Source organism: Ahaetulla prasina, chromosome 8 (genome assembly GCF_028640845.1).
Source record: "Ahaetulla prasina isolate Xishuangbanna chromosome 8, ASM2864084v1, whole genome shotgun sequence".
In the NCBI taxonomy this organism is placed as follows: domain Eukaryota; kingdom Metazoa; phylum Chordata; class Lepidosauria; order Squamata; family Colubridae; genus Ahaetulla; species Ahaetulla prasina.
The window spans coordinates 21,305,859-21,323,291 of NC_080546.1; the positions used below are offsets into that span (position 1 = coordinate 21,305,859).

At 41.3% G+C, this 17,433-nt stretch overlaps 1 protein-coding gene across 1 annotated transcript in view; it reads left to right on the plus strand.

Annotated features, from left to right (window-relative positions):
• Positions 1–5,686: 5,686 nt before the first annotated feature.
• Positions 5,687–17,433, plus strand: part of OPN4 (opsin 4) — a 37,498-nt gene continuing 25,751 nt past the window's right edge. The window contains exon 1 of the mRNA XM_058192364.1: positions 5,687–6,007. Coding sequence (XP_058048347.1) covers positions 5,978–6,007 — 30 coding nt within the window. The 5' untranslated portion in view covers positions 5,687–5,977. The remainder of the gene's footprint in view (positions 6,008–17,433) is intronic.

Genomic DNA, 17,433 nt, shown 5'->3' on the forward strand with positions numbered 1-17,433 from the left:
TCTCCGTTTCAAAGCCGAAGAGCCAGCGCTGTCTGAAGACGTCTCCATGGTCATGTGGCCAGCATGACTAAACACCAAAGGCGCACAGAATGCTTTTACCTTCCCACCAAAGGTGGTCCCTATTTTTCTACTTGCATTTTTTTTTACGAGCTCACCCTGTTATGCAGCACTAGGGATTCGAACCGCTGAACTGCCAACCTTTCAATCAACAAGCTCAGCATCTTAGCCGCTGAGATACCGCTGATACAGCAAACTATATCAGGTCCTAAACATCCTATTGTTAGGTGCAAAAAAACAGGATCGTTTATAAAGTTGCAGCATAGAAGATGTATTCAAACCTATACACAAGAATCTAATTGCTTCAGCCAAAATACTATTTAAAGAGGGGTTTTTGCCTGTTGGCTTTTGCTGGGATCACAATAAACCAAAGAGCTGTTGTCACTTGTATCGTCTCCTGCCTCTTCATTGCCCGAACTTAACACTAATGGTCAACTAATGGTCAGCAATAAAGTGGCACAAGATTAGGGTCAATGGAATTCAAGGAGGACAGGTCTTTGATCTTTTGTGGCAATTTAAAGATTCTAAACTGATGATGTGTTTAATTCCACCCCCAGTTCTGCCTGCTCTCTTCTCACACATATTGAGCCATAAAGTGTTTTCTTTAGTTTTGGGCAGTGGTGGGATTCAGCCAGTTCGCACCACTTCGGGAGAACCGGTTGTTAGCTTTCTGAGCAGTTTGGCAAATTGGTTGTTGGAAGAAATCATTAGGGTAGAGAACCAGTTGTTAAATCACTTGAATCTCACCTCTGGTTTTGAGTCTGCATGTCAAACAGGCAAGTATTGTTGTAAATGTAAACCTTAACAGAATAACAGAGTTGGAATGGACCTTGGAGGTCTTCTATCCAACCCCTGCTCAAGCAGGAGAGCCTAGACAATTCCAGACAAGTGGATATTCAGTCTTTTCTTAAAAGCTTCCAGTGATGGAGCACCATAACTTCTGAAGGCAAGCTGTTTCACTGGTTAATTGTTCTCACTGTTAGGAAATTTCTCCTTAGTTCTAGATTGCTTCTCCTTGATTAGTATCCACCCATTGTTTCTTGTCCTGCCTTCTGATGCTTTGGAAAATAGCTTGACCTCTTTTTCTTTGTGGCAGCCCCTCAAAAATTGGAACATTGCTATCATGTCACCCCAAGTCTTCTTTTCACTAGACTAAACATATCCAGTTCCTCCACCTGTTCTTCATATATTTTAGCCTCCAGCCCCCTAATCATCTTTGTTGCTCTTTTCTGCAGTCTTTCCAGAGTCTCTACATCTTTTTTATAATATGGTGACCAAAATTGAATGCAGTATTCTAAGTGTGGTCTTACTAAGGCTTTATAAAATGATACTAATACTTCATGTGATCTTGATTGTTATCCTTCTGTTACATTACATTAGCTTTTTTGGCTGCTGCTACACACTGCTGGCTCATGTTTAAGTGATTGTCCTTTGGACCGCAAGATCCCTCTTACAGTTACCTCTATTGAGCCAGGTTTCTTCTAATCTGTACCTATACATTTGGCTTTTCCTGCCTAAATGTAAAACTTTACTTCAACTGTTGTTGAATTGTTTATATTGAGTTGTTTATATTGACTGTTTCCTAATTCATTTATTTGTTCCCTATGACTATCATTAAGTGTTGTACCTTATGATTCTTGACAAATGTGATATCTTTTCTTTCATGTACCCCGAAAGCTTATGCACCAAGACAAATTCCTTGTGTGTCCAATCACACTTGGCCAATAAAGAATTCTATTTTGTTCTGTTCTGTTCCGTTCCGTTCCATTCCATTCCATTCTATTCTATTTTTCATTCAACCATTCTACATAGTTAAGAAGCTTGCATAGTATAATTTGTGAACTTAAGCTCCTGTTTAACTGTAGATTAATTTGTAATTAAATATAATTACGGGACACAGTTGCTCAGTGGCTAAGGTCGGCAGTTCAGCGGTTCGAATCCTTAGTGCCGCGTAATGGGGTGAGCTCCCGTTATTTGTCCCAGCTTCTGCCAACCTAGCAGTTCGAAAGCACATAACAGGCTGAGCTTGTAAAAAAAAGGCAAGTAGAAAAAAAGGGACCACTTTGATGGGAAGGTAAAAGCATTCTGTGCGCCTTTGGCATTTAGCCATGCCAGCCACATGACCACTGAGATGTCTTCGGACAGCGCTGGCTCTTTGGTTTTGAAACTGAGATGAGCACTGCCCCCCCTAGAGTTGGGAATGACTCACACATATGTGCGAGTGAAACCTTTATCTTTTACCTAATATAATTATAAATCACATATAATTTTAGAAGAATGAAAGTAATTATCCCTGGAGAATAAAAAATTAACAAATAAAGTAATAAATAGTACAAAAAAGGAAATGACATTCCTCAAGGTTATGAGCAATTACAAATATGAAGTTTGTAAGTATTTGAATATTTTTCTGATAAGCTATTCTCTCTGCATTTCGTTATAATTCCATGATGTCTTGATACTAATGTCTATTTTTATCTAATTAAAAACAGAATGCTGGCTAGACCATTATTATTTTTCTTATTTCGTAAGATTTAAGTCTGTATGGATTCCCAGTGTAAACATAACACAGCTATCCTGTTTTTGTTTCTTCCAGTTGTGCTGGACCTGTAATTCCAGAAGTCACAGCTTTCTACCAACTGAAACATTTGTAGCATCATGATGCTATAAAATCAGAATTTTTCCTGCCACAGCCAAAACAGATTGTCAAGATTGGATTGATGGTTAATGATATCGTTGTCAGAAACATTATGTCAAAACCTTAAGCTGCTTAGCCAATGATTTAAGTAAGGATTAAAAGAAGGGAAACACAATTACAATCATTCTCTATACCTTTTCCCCTTGTATGTGTTCCTGTTGAAGTAAGAAGTGTCTGTTGTGATTTTTCTCATCCACCAACATAGGCAGAAAAGCTCACATGTTAAATTTCTTACATAATGGACAGTATAAATTCCTTGTGTGTCCAATCACACTTGGCAATAAAGAATTCAATTCAATTCTATTCTATTCTATCTATTCTATTTTTTCCTAAACTATTTTCCTGAGCATAAATTTCAATGAACTAAAGCGAACTTTCTTTCCAAAATTCATGTATAGGACAATTCAGCACAAATATATTGCAGTAACCATTTTTATATCCCATATGTTCAAGATGCTGGCCTTAAGTCATTCTTATCCTGTAGCTAAAGTATGAAAGGAACCTATAACACACGTCAAGGGTGACACAACACAATGTTTTGGGTGACATACCAGCATTCACCAACACGTGGCAACTATTTTCAAAAGAATGTCCTGTTCTCACACAGCTTTCAGAGGCTGCAGAGGTCATGTGAGAATACAATATGTTCTCCCATGGCTCCAAAGTCTTCCAAAAACATGCATGAGCAAGGGCATGGTTTGCGTGGCTTTATAGGCTGCAGAGGCCGTGAGACAGCGTTTTCCAAAACCGCTTCATGAATAAATGCCTCAAGACCTTGTGTGGCCCAGAGCTGCCTCAGCTAAGCCGCAGGAAACTGTCGACAGAAAGAGAACAACTAAGGAGAATATTTGTAGCTCAGGATTGAAATGAGGGGTCCTTGGTGCTCTCTGAGCTTGCTTGTTTTCTTACAGATGTTTCATTACCCAAACTAGGTAATATTATCGGAGCTAGCAGGATGGAAGGGTGGGCATTCTAGAAGTGGGATTTGCAAGCACTGTTTGTGTTACTTAGTTTGGGTAATGGAACATCTCCAAAGAAAACTAAAAGGATGCAGATGACCAGCTGTCTGCAAGGAATATAAATCCTTCCATTCCCCACTATCCTCTCAGAGCTGAAGAAGCTTCTTGGATGAGAAGCGAAACGTCTTTAAAAGAAAAAAACAAGAAAGTCCAGTTGCCTCCTGAAAAAAAAGCACCTTTGGGACAACCGTGACCCGAGAATCTCTACAGACTTTTAGCTATACAATTTGGAATGAACACCCTTTGTCTGGTGTGGGAGTAGGAATGGATTTCCAGAGGGGAAATTGCAGACTACAGGAGCCAGGAGCATTACTCAGGTGACCCTGAGGATACAGATAAACCTCCAAGTGCTTCAAGGACCCTCTAAGAGGATGCAGATGACAAAGCTGTCTGCAAGGAATGTAAATCCTTCCATTCCCCACTATCCTGTCAGAGCTGAAGAAGCTTCTTGGATGAGAAGTGAAATGTCTTCAAAAGAAAAAAACAAGAAAGTCCAGTTGTCTCCTGAAAAAAAAAAGCACCTTTGGGACAACCATGACCTGGATGACTGAGAAACTCTACAGACGTCTGCAAGAAAACAAGCAAACTCAGAGATCACCTCAGAAAGAGAACACTGCCTGAAAATAAGCAGTGTGCAATAGGTCCTGAGAATCATACATACGATTGGACATAATTCCTTTTAAACCATTAAATATATAAAGAATTGTTTCTCCAGGTAGGGTGGCAGAGTCAAGTGAGGCATTTTGGACACTAACCAAAACTCCTCTGCGGCTCACTATTGAACAAATAGCTTGTAATTAGAAAGGCATTCCCAATGCACAATGGCAAGGGAGACCTAGGACTGGAAAGCTACACAATACAGGTAGTCCTCGACTTACAACAGTTCGTTTAGCAACCAAAGTTACAACGGCACTGAAAAAGTGACTCGTGACATTTTCCCATACTTGTAACTGTTGGAGCATCCCCAGGGTCATGTGAATAAAATTCAGATGCTTGGCAGCTAGTTCATATTCATGACAGTTGCCATGTCCCAGGGGGGGTCACGCGATCCCCTTTTGGCACCTTCCAACAAGCAAAGTCAGAAGCAAACCAGATTCATTTAACAAGCCAGGTTAATAATTTAACAATGGCAGAGATTACATTTAACAAACATGCCAGGAAAAGTCCTAAAATGGGGCGAACAAGTCACCTTAACAGACTTCTCATTTAACAGCACACATTTCGGGCTCAATTGTCGTCATAAGTCCAGGACTACCTGCATTCCGTTTTAAAACAGGCTTTGTGCGGGGTTAGAATCTGTCCTTCTCCCTCTACTCAGAGGTTCAGGTAACAGTAACCTTGGGACCTTGGAGGTCATGTAGTCCAACCCCCTGCTCACGCAGGGAGACCTATACTAGGGATTCGGACCCCCGAACTGCCGACCTTTCTGATCGACAAGCTCAGTGCCTTAGCTACTGAACCATTTCATCCGATAAAAAGCTGAAAATAATTCCCGCCATCTTTCCGTTCCGAGTCCCGCCAGTCCCCCCCCCCGCACCCACCCTCCGTTCCTCTTGCAGGCGTCTATTTCACGGGCGCTTCTCACCCACCCCGCTTTCTTAGCAGCTGCCCATTAAAAACAATCTGCAATCCAAGCTGGAGCCGATCAGTCGTCCGCCGCCCCCCCCCCCCGCCAGTGATACAGTCCCACTCCCGCTCCCTCACTTCAACGCACCGCACCTGCGCTCCCAAGCCCGTGAAATGCCCGCGAAGATTCGTCTGGGATGGGCTGCGCGCCGGTTTCTGGACGCCGAGCTTCCTCCGGGCTTCTCCCCCCCCCCTCTCCGGCCCCCCTCCGGCCTTCCTCTTTCTCCGCAGCGCTTCCCTCATTCGCTTCCCGTTAGACGGCCCGGACCCCGGGGAGCGGGAGGCGGGAAAAACCTGCGCGTGGCAGGGCGTCTGCTCCATTACCCGGACCCCGGGGTGGGCGGGGGGGCAGGTTAAATAGACTCGCCCTGGCGTGGAGTCTCCGCAACTGCCTCCATCTCCCGGCCGAGCTGGAAGTGCCGTCCGCAGCCAGAGAAGCCAGCCTGGGGCCCTTCGTCCGCTAGGAGGGAGCCCGCGGGGCGACCGGACAAAAGCCGGGAGTTCGTCGGTGGAGCGTGGGAAGCGGGTTCCTTGGCGTCTTACGTTAGCCAGCCTGGCCCAGCGGCGCCAGAAGGATCGGATGAGCGTTATGGAAGGAAGGTACCGACAGGTAAGTATGAGGGGGTAGGACCCGCTCAAGCGGGAGGAGAAAACAAGATATCTCTCTCCCTCCTTCTCTCTCTTTCTCCATCTCTCTCCTTCCCTCCCTCCCTCCCTCTCCCTCCTCTTTCTCCCGTTTCTCTCCCTCTCTCTCTTGTCTCTCTCCTTTCCTCTCTTTCTCCATCTGTCTCTCCTTCCCTCCCTCCCTCTATTTCTCTACTCTCACTCTTGTCTCTCTCCTTTCCTCTCTTTCTCTCTCTTTCTCTTCCCTCTCTCCCTTCCTCTCTTTCTCTCATTTCTCCCGCTCTTTCTCTTGTTTTTCTCCTTTCCTCTCTTTCTCCATCTCTCTCTTTCCTTCCTTCCCTCCCTCCCTCTCTCTGTCTTTCCTTTCCTCTCTTCTTCCATACCTCTCTCTCCTTCCCTCTCTCCTCTTTCTCTCCCTCTCTTTCTTGTCTCTCTCCTCTCTTTCTCCATCTCTCCCTCTCCCTCTCTTTCTCTCCTCTCTCTTTCTCTCTCATTTCCTCTCTTCTTCCATATCTCTCTCCTTCCCTCTCTTCCTCTCTCCCTCCCTCTTTTTTCTCCTTCTCTCTTTCCGTCTCTCTTCTCTTTCTCCTTTCCTGTCTTCTCTCTCTCTCTCCCTGTTCCCGCTGCTTTTAGCACAGCCTTTCTTTCTTCAGAGCCCTCCCAAGCGTGCTGCGACTACAACTCGGAAAACTCTGCTCCCTCTTCCATCCATTAACACCTGAAGAATATCAGGCTAGAGAGGAAGGTTGCCCTAAAAAGAAGAAGAAGAAGATATGCTTTGGGAGGTTGCTTTGGGACATCAAAGTCCTCTGCTTGTGGCAGAGAGAACAATGTGCCTGCAAGCAGCCTTTTTTGGCCTCAATTTACAGAGAAATCCCTGAATGGGAGTTCTATGAATGGGAGTTGCTAACTGTACAGTAGAAGTGTATTTAATAGTAACTGGTCATTTGATGCTAAAGCCTAACCATAGCAGGTTTCAGTGCAAAATTCCAAGCACTGCTTGGAAACGTTGCCAATCGCAGCCCTAGAATGAGATTTGAAATCAACTTTTCTTATAGAATAGAATAGAATTTTATTGGCCAAGTGTGATTGGACACACAAGGAATTTGTCTTGGTGCATATGCTCTCAGTGTACATAAAAGAAAAGATACGTTCATCAAGGTACAACATTTACAACACAATTGATGATCAATATATCAATATAAATCATAAGGATTGCCAGCAACAAGTTATAGTCATACAGTCATAAGTGGAAAGAGATTGGTGATGGGAACTATGAAACGATTATCCAGAAGAAGGCAATGATAAACCAGGAAGAAAACTTCTCTTGGCTGGAGACTTTGCTGATTTTTTACTGTCTCACTCTTAGACTTTGAGTACTTCCAGATGGACAGCTCCTAGCACGACAAAAAGCAATTCATAACTACTCTGCCTTTTTTCTCTTAAATTTCCAGATGAAATGATCATCTTCTTGTAAAATCCTTATGTTTCCTATGGCCGTTCTTAGAGTTGGAGTTTTTTCAGGGGAGGGTGGAAGAGATTAAAAATTTGTTGAGAAGGAGCAGCTTTTTAGGGTGAAAGTTCTGTAGACTTTGAACAGTTGTGCCTGATAACAGCGTAATCCTATTTGTGTTCACATAGAAGTTTAATATGTCTTATACCTAATTAAGCAGGTGTAGGCATCTTTTGGGTTTTAACAAATAGGAATCTATTCCTTGCTGAGGAACATCCTTACCAAGGCATTAAGATCGCTCTCTTATATTGTGACACAGAATAGGGAAAGGGGGCAATTTCTTAAGGAACAAGTTACTTAGCTTCAGGGATTTATTAGAAAGATTTAGATTGCCACTTCACTGACTTCCAAATTTGTTACCATCTTCAAAAAGAGCTTACAATTTATTTTTTTTGGGTAGTGGAATGACTTGCTACGATTAGGAATTTGTGACATATTTATTTATTCAATTTGCATAGACGCCCATCTCACATTCATGATTTGCGTCAGATCACATAATTAAAACAATGATGCACACACAAAAGCAAAATGCAGAGACCAATAAAGCAATAATCCCATTAAAACCAAACTAAATCCATGGTAATAAATTGAGCTGGTCTCTCATGACGAGGTTCCCAATACACAGTTTGGAAGAGAAAAATCTTCTCTTCTGAGAGTAAGGTCAGGCTAAGGAATAAAGTGGGATGTTTGTGGATTCCATTGTCACATTTTGAGTTCATTGGTTTCCCCATCTGCAGGGAGAAAAGCAATCTAGAACTAAGGAGAAATTTCCTAATGGTGAGAACAATCAACGGGTAGAATGGCTTAGCTTCAGAAGTTGTGGGTGCTTCATCACTGGAGGCTTTTAAGAGGAGACTGGACAGCCATTTGTCTGAAATGGTACAGGGGCTCCTGCTAGAGCAGGGGGTTGGACTAGAAGATCTCCAAGGTCCCTTCCAAATCTATGTTCTATGTCCTAATGTGAGCTTTCCCCCCCAAAAAAATACCTACTGAAGTGGCAGTGGGCATATAATACAATTACAAATCAACAAAAGTTTATATAGTTTTCAGGACTTCCTTGTCTACCTATGTATCTGTTCATCTGTTAGAACTTGGAGCAATTACATCTTTTTGGATTCTTGATATAATTAATACTGTTGATGGAGGGATGCAAGTATACTCTTGAGAACTGTAAGATGGAACCAAGAGAGAGTAGCAATTATCAGCTGAGTGCAAAGTTTAGAAAATAATCATTGTTCATCTTTTCATGGAGATACTCGATATAGATTTTTGAGTGTTTGTAAAAACGTAATAAGAAATTTATGAGAGATCAGTCAAGCACACAAATTCATAGCTTTCTATTTTGCTGGGGAAAATAATGGAAATTATTATATATGCCATCAGAATCTAGCCTCTTTCATATTCCAGGACAATATAATTATAGATTAAAGTTAACATATGAACAGTTATAAATAAACCTCAGAAATAGATATGTATCCAGCTTGTTCTATTTTCAGTTTTTTAGGTGTGTACCTCATTTTAAAAATTATTCTTTATCTGGAAGATAACACTAGGAATAGCACTTAGACTTATATACCGCTTTACAGTGCTTTACCTCCCTCTCTAAACACTTTATAGAGTCAGCACATTGCCCCCAACAATCTGGGTCTTCATTTTACTGACCTCGGAAGGATAGAAGGCTGAGTCCACCTTGAATCGGTCGGGATCAAACTTCTGAAGTGAGCAGTGGGTTAGCCCTGCACCACCACGACTCTATGTAGACAGTTCTATGTAAGGTGTAGACTTACATCTTTTGCCATCTCCTTTCTCGTTGCAATGAGTAGTATGGAAGCTGGTTCCAATCTACTGCCCTTTCTTTCCAGAAGAGTTATATTGCCCAGCCTGTAACGTACTATTTTTGGTCATTATCTGAGCTACAAATTAGAATTGCAATACCAATTTTTTTTCTATAAAAGTTTTCACTGCATGTTTTTATTTTTTATTTTTATTTATTTATTTTGTCACAACATCATATAAAAAGATTATATAGTATATAAACATATATATGAGTAAATATTAGGAGGTATAAGCATATATTCATATATATATGAAGAAGAAAAGAAAAACAATAGGACAGGAATGGTAGGCACGTTTGTGCGCTTATGCACGCCCCTTATGGTCCTCTTAGGAATGGGGTGAGGTCAATAGTAGAAAGTTTTGGTTAAAGCTTTTAGGATTATGGGAAGAGACCACAGAGTCAGGTAAAGTATTCCAAGCACTGATGATTCTGTTACTTGGAATTGGTTGAATTAAAGTGTTGAAAGGATTTGCTACATAAACCTAGTCCTGCCTTCTGTTCTATACAGAATTATACTAAATTTCATCATCAAGTATCCACAGCTACCCAACCTTCATTTGAAAGCCTTAAAGGAGATTCCACCCAGTACGAGACAGATACTTCCAGTATTTAAGAACTCTTAATCATATATATATAAAATCTTTAATTCAAAGGTCTCGGTTTCTAGATTTTTTTTTTAACATTCTCCTTTAAACTTGTTCACACATTTTCTTTTCAATGATGGGACTCAGAATATATACAAAACATTCCAAGTGGCATCTAATTCATGAAGAATACAATGAATGATTACCTCCTGCAATCTGGATGCAGGGCTTCTGTTAAAACAGCCCAAACTGCATTGGTCCTTTTAACCATCACATTACATTGCTTCTTCAGCTGGTTACTTAGATCATTTCCATCTGTACTGTCACATCTCTAGTTCTATATCTATGCAAGTGCTCAGATACAGGACCTTGCCAATATTATCCTATTAATCTGAGGCAGTGCCCAAGCGTATGGAGATAAATTTAAATTTTGATTTTGCCTCTTATATATCAGCCAGTGCTCCTAGTTTAAGTTATCTCTATCCTTTTCATTCCATTATCCTTCCAGTTCAGCTCCATCCTGTAGTTTACTTATAAATATCTAATAAAGTGGAATAGCTTTGGGACAAGATCCCTGGGGATTCCACTCAAAGCATAACCATTTACCAGCATTCTTTGGATGCATTTGTTACAGCCAGTTACAAATTCAGCAGACCACAGTACTCTCATGTGCTTATCTTGTTCAGAGGGATCTCGTGGGACCTTGCCAAATCTTTACTAAGGTTATGGTATCTTTCTTCAACAACATTTAAAGTATTTGTCACAATGGTGCTTTTTCAGCTCAATTTAACTCTACAGACATTTAAACCATTTCCTCTTGAAAGAGACAAAATAATACATAACGATTTATTTATTAGCTGCTCCAGGAATTCAAGGTAGCATATATACCATTTTCTCCTCCAAATTGTCCCACAACAGCAACCTAATAGAGACTGTCTGGCTTAGAATCATGCAGTGAACTTTCATGGCTGCTGAAGATGGAACTGAATCTGGAACTCTCCAATCCTAATCTAACTCTAAAGCATACCAGCTTTCAGTTTTTAGAAATTGTTAGAAAAGATAATATTAGGACTATACAATGCTTCATATAGCATTTACTTGCAAATGCATTGAAACTCCTATGCATTTTTTCTGGCATTGTGAATTTGTCTTCAGAAATCTTTTTATCTCTGAAAGCTACCTAAACTTTTCTTTTTTTTAAAAAAAAAAAGGTCTTTTAAGTGTTTCATCTTAGCTCCGTAATTGGAATCTATCCAAGCAATGGCTAGGAAAATTCTCAGTCATGGTTGTTCCAAAAGTGCTTTTTCAAGAGGTAATTGGACTTTCTGGATTTTCTTTGAAGAAAAGAAAAGAAGCTCTGATTGCTTCTTGGCTGAGAAGCGAAACGGCTTCAAAGAAAAACCAGAAAGTCCAGTTGCCTCTTGAAAAAGCACCTTTGGGATAGCCAAGCAATGCTTTCAAATTTTATGATAATTTACTTCTTAAATTTTTAATCAAAAATGAATGGAAAAAATAAAAAATAGAACAAAAGCCACTTTTCTATTTTCTGTTGATAAAATTATGACAGACCAGTGACTTCCTAAGTACTAAATACATACAAACATAGGTCTATTATACAAATTATAAAGAGTATATATCTTGGGCACTAAAATGGCATTTTTCCAACTTAATCTGTGCCTGTACATTTGTATGTATATCAATGTACCTGCAAGCGATTAATATATATTACTGGATGTTTAAACTTCAATTATTTTAATAACTTTTCTAATTCCATATGCATCCATTTCCTCTTACATTTTTAGTATGGTAACTCTGATAATAGGATTGTTCTCTGAAATATAAAATACACCAGATGACAAACATTAGTCCTGACTATACTGATTGTTGATTCATACTATTGTTTTGTATCTTTATAAAGAATCATAAAGGATACAACCAAGAGCCTTGGTGGTGCAGTGGTTAGAGTGCAGTACTGCAGGCTACTTCTGCTGGCTGACTGCAATTTGGCAGTTCAAATCTCACCAGGCTCAGGGTTGACTCAGCCTTCCATCCTTCCAAGGTTGGTAAAATGGGGACCCAAATTATTCGGGGCAATATGCTGACTCTGTAAACTGCTTAGAGAGAGATGTAAAGCACTGTAAATTCTAAGTGCTATCATTATACAACAGTCTCCTCCAAAGTGGTCTGACACTGGTGACACCTACTGTACAACTATTACACCTATGTGACTTATATCAGGCAGAAGAATATAAAACAAGGTTTCCCTGCCCAGTCGTGTAAACTCTTAAGCTGCTATATGCTTATATATATATGTAGGTAGGTCTTTGGTTATTCGGGTTTTCTCCCGCGTAAAATTGGAAATGTCTTGGCGACGTTTCGACGAAATCCCATTCGTCATCTTCAGGCTAGGTTTTTACAGCTTCCTGCTTCTAGGAGAAATGTGTGATCTCAGCTGTTTCTTCCTTTTAACTGCTAGTGGGGGTTTGAACTGATTGGTTAGGAGCTTGGTTGTGTTCTGATTGGGTGGAGGTGTGTTCTGACTGGTTGGGGGTTTGGCTGTGCTCTGATTGGCTGGGGGTGTGTTCTGTTTGGGGGGGGCTTGGTTGTGCTCAGGTTGGTCTGAGATGCAGGGGGATTTGAGTTGGTGAGCTGCATTGCTGTTGTTTGGCTTCACATTCGTGGTCGTGCTACATGATGGGTGTCAGCCTGCTGCATGTATGGATTGGAGGGGTTTGAAATGGCTAATGATGCAGCTGCGGTCTGGCTTCTGGTCCATGGTGGTGACATGCTGTGTGGCACTTATGAGTGTGGGTCTTGCGTCCCTAACATGAAGAATGATGCAAGACCCACACTCACAAGTGCCACACAGCATGTCACCATCACACATCCCCATAGAAAGCAGACTCAAACCCACACTGATAAAGAAGCACGACCACGGACCAGAAGCCAGACCGCAGCTGCATCATTAGCCATTTCAAACCCCTCCAATCCATACATGCAGCAGACTGACACCCACCATGAAGATGTAGCACGACTACGAATGCGAAGCCAAACAACAACAATGCAGCTCACCAGCTCAAATCCCCTTGCAACTCAGACTAACCTGAGAACAACCAAGCCCCCCCACCCAAACAGAACACACCCCCAGCCAATCAGAACACAGCCAAGCTCCCAACAATCAGTTCAAACCCTCACTAGCAGTTAAAAGGAAGAAGCAGCTGCGATTACACATTGCTCCTAGAAGCACGAAGCTGTAAACACCAGCCTGAAGATGACAAATGAGACTTCATCGAAACGTCGCCAAGACACTTCCAATTTTACGTGGGAGAAAACCTGAATAACCAAAGACCTACATATAGATATAGATATATACACATACATACATATACATATACAAAGGCGCATGGAACTATTCAGCTAAGAATATCTCACGTCACAGCGGCATCACGTAACATATCAGGACTTTTTCCCCTTGCTAAACCAGGTGTGGCCTGGTCAACGTGTGACACATCTGGCCCATGGGCCGGGAGTTTGCCAGCCCTGGGATAGAAGAATTCAGGATTTCTTTAGCCAGCCGCAGACTACCAGCCAATATGGTAGCTCACTGAAAACTAAGATTGGAAAAGTAGAAAAGTTTCCACCCCAGTGTAGAAAAATTATATAGTTCATCATGCAACCTTATTTTTGTGCCTTTTCAACAAATAACTAAAATTAGTTTCTCCATCACTTCCTCTTTATCTCTGCTTCGTCTAAATCAGACTGAAGATAGACTGAAGATTTGATCAACCGAGACTTGTTCGGTTCTCAACAGTTGTTTACAGAATAGAGCTGATGTCATCGTTCTATTTCCATGTCCCCAGATAGCAGTCTTCTTGTCCTATTTCTGATATAAACAAAGTTGTGCATAACATAGCCATTTGTAGGATGGTTTTCACTAACCTTCCAAATACTGGCTGAGAACTCAGTTTTAATAGATCTTCTAGACACCAGGTAGCGGAAGACAATTCTGAATTTTTGTGGGGCTTTGTTGTGACCCAGACTCGAGCAGGTAGCAACAAACGCAGTCCTTAATGAAAATAAACTTTATTCAAGTAGCTGGAATTGACCCATTCCCAGCGTCGTGAAACTCAAAAGAAAGCAAAGGCTTCTCACACAAAACAGTCTGTCATTATTTCCAACCTGGTCCAATTTAGATAATTGCCAAAGTCCTTTGCAGATAAGCGTCTTGAGCAGAGAATGGAGAGCTGCCAAGGTCTTCTCAGAGAAACATCCAGAGCAGAGAATGGGACGAGCGCAGCTCCAACGTTGTTTTCCGGCAAACTGAGACACCGATGCCGGTCTCCTTTTAAACCTTCTGGGAGGGGCCAATTATCTCTTGGCCCTACCCCCGAGGTGACCTCTCTGCTTGAGCTGCTCCTGCCTCTTGGCAGCTCTTCTCATTCGGGCATTAGGGACAGGCTCTCCCAGTTCCTCCTCTTCCTCGCTACTCTCGGCCTCTGGAGGCTCTGGAGTCCGTACCTCACTCTCACTACTCTCAGGCCCTGGAGGCTCTGGAGTCCACACCTCACTCTCACTACTCTCAGGCCCTGGAGGCTCTGGAATCCACACCCCATTTCTTGATGCCCTGGCCTCGCCTCCGCCTCATCACTGTCCGATTCCGCTACCAGCACCGTAGGTTGCTGACAGACCACAACAGGCTTCTCGATTCATTTCATATAAATGATTGGGTTCATGTACTCATTAAGTGAAAATATAAATTGCTTCTTTGTGGTTATTCTTTTTTCTTATTGCGATGGTTTTTGAGCAGTATTTTATGAGAAGCTAACCTCTGTCACTCATAAACCATGCTGCATAGGTTACTGCAATGCAATTTTAACTTATTTAATAAACAATGATTGGGTGATTTGTGGAATTACTTTGCTTTCTAGGCAAGTCCTCCTTTTTTATGTTGTCAGTTTAGTTCCTGTGCAACAGACAATGCCATAGAGGTCCATAGAGGCCTAGTAGTTCCCATCAAATGCAGAAAGAATGATAAACGGAGTTAGCAACACAAAGTACAAAAACACCCATAAAATAATTAAAGCTGATAAATAAATCAAAAATAAATCAAACAGCCAGGTCAGCTGAAATAAAACTCAGGCTGTTTAATGTATGCCTGAAAAAATGCTCTCTCGACCAGATGGTGGGCTAAAAAAGCAAGGACGTTAACTGAATCAGTTATGGAAGAGAATCTCATTCTTGGAATTCTGCCATGCAGAGAAAGCAGTCATGTGTCCCAAATACTTTTGCATCACTGATTATTCCAAGAAATAAGAGAGTTTCTCCTTCAGACTTTGCAGAAAGTATGGAAAATTATCACGTTATTAGCCTTTCCCCCTCCACTCTGTTGCTGTCTTTTTCATCCAGTGCTTCTTTCTTAATTCATTATACACAGGCTGAGAGATTAAAAGTAGTATTTAGCTTAGGGCTGGATGTTTAGAGATGTATTTGAGCATAATCAGGTCCCCAATCTGCTCCCTTCTGCCCCCTCCATCCCCCATTATTGAACATTAAGCTCTACATTAGGACTCAGATTTAGTTTTTAAGCTGCATGTGCTGTTGTTGCCAGCCTGTTATCTTGTGTCCAGCGTGTGATTTCAGTTTTGTTTCAGACTGAATGTTCTACCCTAAATATTCTCCAAGGTAGAAAAAACACAAATTGGCTCAAAAACAGCACCTGCTGTTGCTTTTTAAAGAATAACAGGATTTTACATTATATACACTTAGAGAGAGAAAACAAAGACCGAGAGAGTACATTTTATCAAATTTGACTCAGGATATAAAAGAAAAGAATTAAATAAACAAGTTACGCTTTCAACTCATGTCAGATTGGGTAGAATCACCTCTTGTCAATTTGGAATCAGAGCTATAGAAATGGCTTGGATAACTGTCAGGGTCAGAATTCTACCTTCCCCTCATCAGGAACCCAGAGATACAATACAAAAAAGAAATTATCATGAATTTGTTGAAGGGTTATATGAGAATAGAGGTGGAATAGATAAAGGAAATGAATTTGGCCGAAAATATGATTTTTCACCTGCCCACCTAGTGTGGGAGCTTTGGGGAGCCAAACAAAGCAACAAACTAAGACCTAACTAACAAGAATGAAATTGGAAAACACTGGAGAAAGCGGTACGATACGTTTCTCAGGCAAAGATCAACAGAGAACAGTCTGCAGAGGGAAGGAATTGCGAGACACCCCATCAGCTTCCAAGTGAAGAGGCTTGGCCGTTCCTGGTGTTCAGTACATCAAAGATGGATGAGGATGGGGACATTTGTCCCGTGTGGTGCTGAACAACAGGTAGCATCTTGATTGCAAAGAAGGTGTAGCAGGTAGCTTTGATTGCACAGATAACAAGTAGGCCAGGAACAAGCAACCTCAGCTGCCTCTTTGTGGACTAAAAAGGAGGTAGTTAAGACTTTCGGACGTAAGTAACAGTAAAAAAAAGTATTATTATTGGACCCCACTAAGATTTTCAGAAACAGATTAAGAACCATTCCGTAAGACTTGATATGGAGAGGTTATAAGGGAGTGGAAAGGGGGATCTTTTGTTAGCGTCCTTTGTATATTACATTGTAAGTCAATTTCATGGGTTATATAGAAAAGTGAAGATTAAGGAAAAGTTATTTGTGTTCCAGTCTTCATTTTTCTGGAAGTCATTTGTTTGTCTTCATCCAATCACCACTAAAAGGATTTGCCTACAGGTCATCTAGACCCTTGAAGAAACTGATTCTGTTCAAGTCTGGGGAATGAGTCTTTTTCCCCCCTGTAATGTACTGCAAATGTTCATGTACATGAAATCCAGCAGGTTCTGACAGATTCTGGAGAACCGGTAGCAGAAATTTTGAGTAGTTCGAAGAACTAGCAAATACCACCTCTGGCTCCAGAGTGGGGTGGGAATGGAGATTTTGTGCTATCCTTCCCCTGGAATGGGGTGGGACTGGAGATTTTGCCATATCCTTCTCCTGTCACACCCACAAAGCCACGCCCACAAAGCCACACCATGCCCACAAAGCCACGCCCACGCCACGCCCACAGAACCGGTAGTAAAAAAAATTGGATTTCACCACTGATGCACCCATACCCCCAAATGGTTTGGACAGTTCCGTGCAACATTTTGTTGCAAGCTCCAATTTTTAGCTGCCAGAATCAAAATATAGGTTTATGTCTGCTGCTCCCTGAGTAGCTAAGTAGGAAATGTCTGCGTGTTTAAAGAAAAAGAAATCCAGCAACACAACCTTATAAGGTCTGTCAGCTGGTACCAGTATTTACACTATTCACTTCTGTGTTCCATAATGCTTTGGTGTCAATCACGCTTATAGCTGTCGTGTACTACTGTCAACCAAATCTAAAGAGCGACTCAAAATATTAATCTATGTGTGTCAGTGTACCAGGAATTATGAGATAATGTTAGTTACATAAATTGAACTGTTTTGTT